General features: G+C 50.8%; 2 protein-coding genes across 9 annotated transcripts in view; one reads left to right on the top strand and one right to left on the bottom strand.

Annotated features, from left to right (window-relative positions):
* Nucleotides 1-8,628, top strand: part of klar (klarsicht) — a 148,202-nt gene extending 139,574 nt beyond the window's left edge. For 5 of the 7 annotated variants that reach the window (XM_089466391.1, XM_089466392.1, XM_089466393.1 and 2 more), the window contains one exon: nucleotides 19-2,440. In XM_089466391.1, coding sequence (XP_089322517.1) covers nucleotides 19-1,045 — 1,027 coding nt within the window. In that variant the 3' untranslated portion in view covers nucleotides 1,046-2,440. Of the gene's footprint in view, nucleotides 1-18 lie in introns of all 7 variants that reach the window. The other 2 variants (XM_089466390.1, XM_089466395.1) reach the window with 1 other exon arrangement.
* Nucleotides 2,074-7,032, bottom strand: LOC108613288 (protein strawberry notch homolog 1). 2 transcript variants are annotated; one of them, XM_018006649.2, is made up of 3 exons: nucleotides 4,485-7,032; nucleotides 3,241-4,417; nucleotides 2,074-3,150 (listed from the first exon to the last, which is right to left on the bottom strand). In XM_018006649.2, exons 1-3 carry the CDS (start codon nucleotides 7,030-7,032, stop codon nucleotides 2,583-2,585), a joined length of 4,293 nt encoding a protein of 1,430 aa, XP_017862138.2. In that variant the 3' UTR covers nucleotides 2,074-2,582. The 2 variants fall into 2 exon arrangements, with proteins under 2 accessions (XP_017862138.2, XP_017862137.2); XM_018006648.2 differs by having other exon boundaries at nucleotides 3,241-4,420.
* Nucleotides 8,629-10,827: the final 2,199 nt, after the last annotated feature.

The following is a 10,827-nucleotide window of genomic DNA, read 5'->3' on the forward strand; positions in this document are numbered from 1 at the left end:
TCTGGTGTCCCATTCCAGAATCAACTCTCAGCTGGAGATGCTCACGAATTCGCTGATTGCCTGGCGGCAGCTGGAGTGCGGCTTGAGCGAGTTCCAGCTGGCGCTTGGCCAGGACCGCGGCACACTCAAGGGCCTGGAGGGCGCCCTGGACAAGGGACAGGCGACGCCCGTGGAGCTGGCACAGAATGTCAAGCTGGTGGCCAAGTTGCTCTCGGAGAAGGTCAACGTCAGCCAGGAGCAGCTGCTCGCCGTGCAGCAGCACCTGGATCCCAATCACATCTATCACATTGCCAAGTTCACAGCCTCCAATGGCTCGCTGTCCGACTCGGGCATCTCGGACGGCGGCGCCACCTCCGATGGCGGCCTGTCCGAGCGCGAGCGCCGTCTGGGTGTACTGCGTCGCCTGGCCAAGCAGCTGGAGCTGGCCCTAGCGCCAGGCAGCGCCGCAATGCGTTCCATTGCTGAGCGCATGGAGAGCGCCGAGGCGGAGCTGAAGCAGCTGCAGAACACGTGCAGAGACTTGATTGTGCGCACAGCTGCCTCGCACCAGCAGAAGCAGCAGGAGAAGCTAAAGGAGCAGAAGGAGCAAAGGGAGCATGACGAGCAGAAGCAGCCTCTTGCGAATGGACATGCCAAGCAGCTGGCAGTCAAGTCGGCCAATCAGTCGCCCAAACGTCGCAACGGACGCAAGCCTCGTCCAGCTGGCGAGAAGCAGGAGAAGCAGCCGCTGCGCAAGGACCAGGAGCAACAGGTTGTGGAACAGCTGCAGCGCATTGTCGCCGCTGGCGGCGGTGGAGATGAGCCGCCCGAGGACCCAGCCACCATGTTGGACAGCTCTGAGGATGAGGACGATGCCGCCGCCAAGGCGAAGCCTCGCGGCTGGGCGTGGCGCATAGCGCGCGCTGCTGTGCCCATGCAGCTGGCGCTGTTCACGTTCTTCTGCGCTGCATGCATGATGCAGCCCAATTGCTGCGATAATCTGAACAATCTGTCGATGAGTTTCACGCCCCAGTTGCGCTATATACGTGGCCCGCCTCCAATTTGAGCGATGCAAGTCGCGCGCGATTCACAAAACGCGCGCGCGTTTTTATGTAGGCAACAAAATATTTACTTAAGACGAGTATCGTTAAGCAATCTAACAGCCAGTTAGGTGCCACTCGGGCAATATATAGATATGTATACAGATCCCGATTTGCAGTCGACCTCGCGCGACGAGGCGACTGAGGCGCGTTTTGCGCGCGATTCATGCGCGACTCGTGCGCGATTTGCGCGCGCGCTTTGAAAGCAATTTGCATATAAACATTTTTGTGTGTTTGTTTGTCTTTTATGGAAGCGGAGGCACTTAATTTCTTATTTTTTAAAATGTTTAATTGAAGTGGAAAACAACGCGAGTTATGCTTAAGATATACCCTACATAGATTTTGATTTCATGGATCGTTTCTTATAGTTATCTTAAGAGTTCGATTGCGGTTCTTGCAAACATTTATAGATTTTTTTACGAGAAAGCCTTTAAAATTAAGTGCGAAAACAAGTTTAAGCTCAACTTTAGCAATTAGAAGGAGTAGGAGCAGGAGGAGGAGAGAGTAGAAACGGGAGAACAGTTTCAACAAATGAGATTCACGGAGAGATGAGGAATCAGCAGATCAAAAGACCATGACAGATCGTGGCAAAAGGAATCATATATATTCGTACACGTACTTAGAGAACGATACTGTTGGGTGCATGGAACCCGCCCACATATCAGAGTAACTTTTGTAAGGCATGACACGAACTCCAGTTATTAGGAATACCATTAAAGAGGAAAACATTTCAATTGCGATTATTTTTGGTCAACTTTTCTGTTTGTAAAACACGTAAAGTGCCTAAGAAGAGACCCAGCGCAACAAATGGGCTCATCACGACGACAGCGAAACGTCTAAGGACGTGGGAGGAGCAGACACTGAGACTGCAGGAGACAGCGTCCTGCCTATCGAGCACCAGGCCACATAGCAAACCAGAAGCTAACGCCAAGCAACCTACGGGGCGCCGAAACCAGTTGAGAATTAGAGTTTCTATTTTTATACGCAAATCAAATTTATACAAACAGCTCGCGAGCCTTGGCAAACACCTATTGTCCACCTAACGCTCTATTTAATCAGTTTTATGTCTATTATATTAATAGGATAAATTCTAAACTTTACAAAAGCATACGAAAACCGAAACAGAAATATATCTAAACTAGAAAGATAACAGCAAGAGATGGGAACAGAATTTGTATCTAAAGCGGATCGCAGCATTGCGCAGCTAATTAGACTATGTTTAGATTCTTATTTGGCAAACGCTAATTAAATTATAAACTACTTATAAGTTTCATTATGTCTTGTGAGTTTTCCAACTTTCAATTCAAAAAAAAAAAAAAATTATATGAAAAGCAAAAAATAAAAGTATTAAAGAGCAGAAATGTGGAATGTCTTAGAGCTGAGTAAGAGACTACATATAAACCCTCTAGAGTAAAGATTTCCTTACGCGGGCCTATTTTACTGAAGGATCAGTTCTAACAAATTTCTAAAGGAAGTAGTCGGAGTGGAATGATAAATTGAGGCTTATTCCTCCTTTTGGACGCTGAGGTCCCTGCTCTCGACTAAGGAATCGGACGAGAGGTCGGCCACCAGCTGATGGTAAACTCCCTCGGGCACGACAGTTCCGACGATCTTCTTGTTCTCGTCGGTCTTCACGCGTATCATTTGGATCTTGCGGCCGTCCTTCTCGATGATCAGCGCTATGCGATCCCAGATGGGCAGCATTAGGCCCGAGAGCACGTGGTAGGTGCGCACCCGGAGACCCACCCCGCACTTGATGCCGAAGGGGCAGCGGCGGTTCCAGTAGATGTGGGAGCACACGCGCAGGCACTGATTGTACTGCATGTCCCAGAACTGCTGCACTGCCTCGGGCGAGGCCTTCACGTAGCGATTGCTGATCGAGCTGAGCGTCTCGGTGCGCACCTGGGGCCCCGTGTTGGGCCGATAGATCTTCATGTTCAGCTTGCTGTGATCGGTGGTCTCGCTTTGGTCCGGCTGGGCATTGAGGCAGAGGATGGCGCAATTGTTATTGTTGCGCTCCTGCTTGAAAGTATAGAAGCCCTCGTGGTCCTGGCGTGCTTCTTTCTTGTATCTAGGAAGGAAAAAAGTCGTGGAGCATAAGAGAGTACACTCAAAGGAAAGAGAGGAAGCAGGCTAAGGGGAGAAGATCTAGTTCACTTACTTGGCCAGCGCCTGATCGTAGGACATGCCCCGCACCACCTGCATGGTGTGCAGCTCCGTGGCCGCCGTGCCCGTGGCATGTTTTCTGACGAAGCGTATCAGCTTGATGGCCGTCACATTGGCGCCGTGCGCATCCAGGTCCAGGATGCCGAGATCAAAGTGACCGGAGCGCTTCATTTGTAGGATGAGCGAGTACATCTTGTTGAGGAAGAACTTGAAGAGGGCGTTCTGCACCTCGACGCGGCAGCCGAGTATGCGATTGAGGAACTTGGGTATGTTGTTGCTGTCCTTCTCAATGACAAAGATCTGATGACCCTTGGTGTCCTCGGAGACGCTCAGCATGCCCACGCCAGAGAGCGCCACGCAGCAGTCGAAGCAGAAGTCGCCCTTGTAGGTGTCGGGAACGTGGACCTCCTCCAGCGGCTTCTCGCCCGTGATTTGCTGCAGGACGCTCTCCAGGGCGCTGCGCCCGATGTTGTTGTCAATGTTGAACTTGGACAGATCCCTTGCATCGGTGGCCCGCCGATCGCCCTGTGTGAGCGCGCCAAGACTCTCCAGCCGCTTGGCCACAGTCGCTGCGAAGCGACTTTCCCCGCCCAGATCCGAGATCAGGAAGACGTACTCGGGCGCATTCGCTTGGTTTGAGCGATGCGTGCGCCCGAACTGCTGTATGGCTCGGTCCGCGCTCCAGGGCAGCTCCAAGGTGATGTGGAGGCGGCGTCGCTGAATGGCCAGCCGTCTGTCGCTCTGCAGCGAGATGCCGCTGGACGCCGCCTCTGAAATGATGGCCACGTGCTTGGTGTCCTCCATGAAGCGCTGCTTCTCCATGTAGTTGACCAGGTCCATGGTCGTCTCCGCCTCGCCGCGCTGCTCGTAGCGATAGGTGTTGTCGTCCATCTTGATCACACGTCCGCGCCTGCCCGTCATCTCAGCCACGACCTTGGTGCCCAGCTTGGAGATGATCTTGTCTAGCGTGTTGGGCGGCATGCGTTTGCCCAAGAGCTCGATCTTGTCGAGCAGCTTCTCGCGCACCGTGATGCAGCGCTCGACATCGCGCTCCGTGATCTTGGCCGACTGCGGCCTGGGGGAATCACAGCTGGAATCGTCGTCGTCGTCATGCTTGGCATTCATGTTGTCGCATAGGTGCTGCAGGATGCGGTCCTGCATGGTTATCTTCTCTACTGTGAGAAAGGAGTAGAGGCGTATGAGTTGCAGGACTGTTCCCGGATCTGTTGGAATTCTTACCCTTGTCTGGCTTGGGCGGCCGGCCGCGACGCTTGCGTCCCGCCTTCAAGCGATCGTCATCATCGTCGTCGCCGTTCCAGTTGTCGCACATCTCCATGTCGCTGTCACCACCTTCCGCTTCCATTTCGTCGTCCGACCACTCGGGGATCATGCGACTGCGCTTCGGGGCGGAGCACTTCCCGCGACCCTCCGGCTCGAAGGTGCCCGTACTTAGCAGCTTATAGAGCGCCTCACGCGAGGGTGCGGGAAAGTATTTCTCCACGAACGACTGTATGATCATCTTCGCGGTGGACACAAAGCCCGTCAGCTCGCCCTGGTAGAGCTCCAAGTGCTCCAGGGTGCGCGACTCGCCCGTCGACTGCAGCCCAATGACCACTGCCTTGCCCTGGCGAGCCGCGTCGCGCACCATCTTGACCACATGGTTCACCTTCGAGGCGATGCAGAGGTTCTTGAAGAATCGCTGGTGAGCCGACCAGAACTGGCAGGTGATTATCTTCTGGACGCGGTTCTCGATGCACATGAGGCGGCAGGCCTTGACGAACTTCTCATTGATCTCGGCCCACAGCTCGGCGGCGTGGTTGTAGAGCTTGTGGAAGTCCCGCGACATGGGCACCTCCTCGATGCGAAAGCTGACGTCCTTGAAGCTCAGCTGACGCGCGATATACGAGCCCCTCAGCTTCATGTCCATGGCCACGATCTCCATGGCGCCAATGCCGCGCTTCTCCACGGTGTTCACAAACTTGAAGAACTCCGAGTAGGAGGTGCCGGGGCCCCACAGCCCCAGGCGCACCATGTACGCCATGTTGCGAGGCTCCGAGGCGCCCGTCGCCGAGGCGTAAACCACCCGCGCCATGGGCAGCAGCTGCTGCAGCTCGAGCACTGTGGTGCCCGTCTTGGTGGACTTGCCTGCGTTCATCAGGCTCAGGTTCTTCGCCTTGTGGCACTCGTCCAGCACAATGACCCCGTCGAAGTTGGTGCCCAGCCAGTTGATCAGCTGGCGCAGCCTCGTGCTGTACTTGGGATTGGCGTTCGCCGACTCCCCGATGAGGGCGGTGTAGGTGCAGAAGATGACGCCGCGCTTGAAGGAGTCGTTCTCCTCGGAGCTGATGCGGCTGTACTTGAACTTGCTCATCGAGGCAACCTTCAGGTGCTTGCTCGCCCCAATGTCCTGCAGATCCCGCTCCGCGTCGAACTTCAGGTCGTTCGACACCGATATCCAGAGCGCACGCTTCCGTCCGCGCAAGTAGTTCTCGTAGATGATGGCCGCCACGGTGCGTCCCTTGCCGACGCCAGCGCCGTCGCCCAGCAGGAAGCCCGCTCGCTGGCCGCTGGGCAGCATCTGCTCGTGCGCCTGGCAGGCATAGGTCACCGCCTCCAGCTGCAGCGCGCTCAGCCTGTCCGAGTTCTTGAGCTTGTCCGGCAGGGCCAGCTGGTACGTGATGTCCGGCAGCTCGACGGAGGACAGCGTGGCAGTCTCCACCACGGGATCGGGATGCCGCGAGCCGCCCTTCAGCTTGCTCGGCCAGTACGAGGAGTAGGTGTCCGCCACGCCGATCTCCTCGAAGTCCACCTCATCGTCCTCGAGCGGCGCCTGCATCGGCGGCAGGTCCCGGCGCTGCGGCGGCACGCGCAGCACATTGGGCAGATCGCCCTTCATTGGCAGCTTCATCTGGGTCATCGGCTTCATCATGTGGCTGGGCAGGACGCCACGCATCTGGCTCTGGCCCGGGACCACGCTGCTCTTTGCCTTGATAAAGTCCGTGAGGGTCTTGGGAAAGCCTGCTGGATTCCCGTTCTGCACAAACACTCGGTTCTGCCCGTTCCTGAAGCGGTCCTGCGGATTGGCCACCATCACCTTGTACGGATGCTGAACAACCGCTCCAGCAGCGCCGCGCATCTGCGACTGCATCTTCAGCTGCGTCGCATAGCTGGAATTGGGCAGCACTTTGACGCCTCCGCCCCCGGCTGGCATTTTGATTGAGAACTTGGCCGCCTCCTGCACAGTGCGCGGCTTGTAGAGGACGCGCGATGCCGGCTGCTTCTGCTGCTGTTGCTGATATTGTTGTTGCTGCTGCAGCTGATATTGTCGCTGCTGATATTGCTGTTGCTGATACTGTTGCTGATGGTATTGTTGCTGCTGATTTTGTTGATGCTGATATTTCTGTTGCTGATATTGTTGTTGTTGCTGCTGCAACTGCAGCTGTTGCTGTTGTTGGTGTTGCTGCTGTAGCTGCTGCTGCTGCTGGGGTTGGGCGACCGGCTCGGGCACTGGTTCCGGTTCTGGCTCCGGCTCCACCATGGGCAGCGAATTCAGCTCCTCCTGCAGCCGAGCATCGATCTCTGCATCCTCTTCGTGGGATGGTTCGTCGAACCCCTTAATGGTTTCGAAAGATACGGCATCAAAGCCATCCAGCAACGGAATCCCATCACTGCCTTCAATGCCACCCTCGAGCATAGGCGGCTCCGGCGGAATCATAGGCGGAGCTGGCGGAACTTTTTCCTCGACCTGCAAACCAAACAGGGCTTCGATCTGATCTGCGGAATTCATTGTTGATCTTCTGATTCGACTTTAGTTGGAATTGATATTGGATGATACTGGGAGGAAAGGCGGAGCAACTGCAGAGGAAGAAAATATTACAAAACTTTCTCTTCGAACGGTCCTAAGAAATCTGTAAGTATTACAATTTGAATTATTCCTTTTTGCTCAATCGATTTATCTTCTTCCTCTAGTTTCCATCAACTTTAGTTTCACGTTATATTTTTTTTATTTTTACTACAAAAAGTTCAAATTCCTTTACTATTTTTTATATAATTTTTCTATAATATTTTCAACAGAATTTCATGTGAACGCTTGAATAGCTTTTAGCTACTAATCTCAGGGCGACTCAATAGTTTTGTATATGTTGAGTGTGTGACAGATCACACCAAAAAGTGTTGCTCAAAATCGATAGGACTTGCTGCGTAGTGTTGAGCAAGGACAAAACGCGCTTATCGATTGAGCTTGAAGAATAATATGAAACTGTGAAACTGGAATGAAGTCGTAGTTGTGCTGATAAGTGAGGAATGAGTCGGAGGGGAAATGTGAAATGTGTGACTGAGAGGGAAAAAAGGCAGGAAAGGGCTTAGAAAAGACGAGAAGAGAATTATCGATAGCGATAGACTAGATATTGAAGAGAGAGCAGGAGCTAAAGAAGAGGTATAGAAGGAGTAGAAGGATGGCAATGATGATGAAGGAAAGATGCTACAGCCAAAGATGGAGGTAGGAGTAGAGGAAGAAAAAGTAAGTGAAAGAGGAGAAAGTCAAGGTGAATGAAAGAGATCTGCAAAAGTATGTGGAGGAAAACAGGGTGCTTGGGGTAGTTAAGACGTTGAGAAAGTGGACAAAGTGAAGGGGAAGGCTCGGTATATTATATTACTGTGTGTATTTTCATATAAGAATCACTCTCCAATTCCAAAGTCTCCGACCATACCTTTCGTATCAAAGTAAGCCTGGATTGTCATTATATTCCAATGAATTTATTTTGGAAAATTGTCGATGGCAAACGTTTTGTTCCGGTCTCGTCAAGAATGCTAGTATTGTAGACAAGGCTGCTCCGGTCAACCGGACATACGCTCAAAGAGTCAAGGGGCGAAATGGCGAACAAACCAGCTGCGAAGCTCGCCAGCACCAGTGCCCACCAGTGGCATGAGTCGGCTGCCAGTCGGCGGGCGAACGACGCCCTTCGAGCCGGTGTCCGCATAAGCAACAATGACTACGTGCAGAATGTGCAGAATGTGCACAAGCCCCTGAGGAACTCGAAGCGAAAGTCCTCGGCCATCTCCGCGAAAGATCAAGGAGGTTCCATTCAGGAAGCTGATACGGGTAGGAGGAGAGAGACTGCGACGAGGATTACCAATCCTAACCTAGGCGCTGACATTGTGTACCACAAGCCAGTAGTTCGATTCGACGCTAACAAATTCGTGTAAAGCTCAACAGACTCGAGTTACGGTCGTCCACGAAGCCCACAGCCGACAGAGCATTAGAGAGCTGATCAATATGAGAAGCTCGAGGGCACCGACTTCTGCTAATACAAGCCGGAGCAGCTCTCTTATGTAGCAAAAAGACCAAAGTAAGAGACACTCGAATAAACCAATCGAAAAGAAAGTTTTTTCATTTGGGAGCTAAACTAAGTTAGACGAGCTTTAGTTTGCAAGGGCAACTCTAGATTCGCATCGCTGCTTCGGTTAGTTACCCTTGCCTGCTTTGGGGCGAATCTATTCCGAGCTGTCGTTAGCTAAAACCTCACATCTCTCACATAGCTTCTGCCATGCCTCATGCATTTCATTGCGAAAAGCAAAACCTCAAATGATAATCCAATAATTGGCAATACGCATTATTCACACCCCGCAATTTGTGGGCCGACGCGTTCCATCAGAGTTCATAAATAATCTATGAAAAATCTCGCAACCCTCTTGAGTAAGGGTTGCTTTCTAAAGTGTTTTTTCTTTTCATTTGTGTGTTTTTTTTTTTTTTTTGGTGTTTGTTTTTATTTTTGCCAGCTTCTATTTGTTATATAACTGTAATTTAACTAGCTGTCAGGTGCCTCGGCTCTGGTTAGTTGGTCCTTTATCGCTTTTGGTGTCCCGTGCCTTATCGAGTCGCCGCCATCTGCAAAGCGTTTGCAACTCGAACGAACGTCCGCTGACGATGATGGATTTCCTTCAAATGAAACGCGCACCCAACGCCAAATGGAGAGGAGGTGCGCGTGTGTGTGTGCGTGTTTGCGCGAGTGTTGGAGCTCGCTTCTACTCTTGCGTCTGTATATAAGCAATTCGCTGCCACCAATCAGCGTTGAGTGTGTATATAAGGCGAATTCCCCTTTGGGCTGACTGTGTATGCTAGCTGTCTCACTCTAACGTTAGGGTGTGGGCAACTGTATGCGACTGCTTATGCTGCTCTAACGCATTAAGCTGCGTATAGCTATCTCTATCTAGGCGCACTGGTCTAGCAGAGACACAAACCACTGTTATTCATATGTTAACAAATGTGAATAAATAACAAATTTAAAGAAGCAAGTTTTAAACTAAAAATTAACTGATTTAAGCAAACAAAGGAAATTAAAATAAAATATGTATATATTTATACATGTCTATATAGGAAGTATCTCTGCTTAATATCTTCATTTACGTTGTGACTTAATGAGCTGAGGACTGTTCTGCATCGGTTATCATTCGTCTAATTAATATTAATGGAGGCGCTCATGTTAACTATTTAACATGCAATTAAATGTTGAAAGGAGAACAGAAGATTATATATTGCATTCCTTTTGTACTTATTTCTTGTCGACGCATTTGAATAATTTCCGCTAATAAATGAAGCTATTCATATGAAATGCTCTCATATGACATGCGAAACATTAATCAAAGAGTCAAAGTGTGAAACAAAAGACTGTAGTTAGATATATTCATAGAAATATTTTTTAAATCTTTATTCACTGACCCACCATTGCGACGCCCTTAATTTCAACCACTGTGCTGTCAGAAAGGGGCGTGGCTGCAGTGCTGTTCGCGTGCCGAAACGGAAACGTCTCAAAATTGAGTTAGCATAATTTAAAAAACTCAAAATAAGACAGAATGCAGACGGCAACACAGAGAGAAAGCTAAATTTCTGCATTAAGTTGATGAGAGAGTCATAAAAACAAGATACTAAACTTGAATGTATGTATCAGACAACCCTCGCATGTTATACCATGCCTTTAGAGATGCCATGTCTAAAGTCTATATAAAGTATTGATTCGGTTGATTGATTAACTTAATTGAAGCTAAGAATCAATCTTTATCTATCGAGCGATATAATCTAATCGTAACCAAAACTCAGTTTCTCTCTCTCTCTCTGTCTCTCTTTGTTTCCACTTATATCTATTCTATTATATCTCAGTTGTTGTCTTAGCCTGTGTCGTGCCCTTCCTCTCTCTCAATCCCACTCGATCTAGCTCTCTCTATATTTCACTCTCCCCCCCCCCCCCCCCCCCCCTCGATCAATACAACTATATGTATGCCTGTTATAAATAACTTTCTCTAACCTTTCACACCCTTTGCTGCGCTCAAGCTAAACCCACAGCGCGCAGCAACCAGCAGCCGCCCACAACTTTAGCCCTGGTCTAATCCATTCATTAAACTTTGTGATTACAGCTGACCACAGGACAAGCAAAGGGGGTTGGCAAGCCGTGACAAGGCAAGGACAACTCCCACTCAGCCCCCTCCTCCCGGCTGAATATGCAAGCAGCTGAGCCCTGTGCAGCCGACTGAATAAACTGACTGCTGACAGGCTCATTAAATGCCGCATTCACAGTCCGAGAAGGGG

This window comes from Drosophila arizonae, chromosome 4 (genome assembly GCF_054131065.1).
Source record: "Drosophila arizonae isolate 15081-1271.41 chromosome 4, UAZ_ARI_1.0, whole genome shotgun sequence".
NCBI lineage: Eukaryota > Metazoa > Arthropoda > Insecta > Diptera > Drosophilidae > Drosophila > Drosophila arizonae.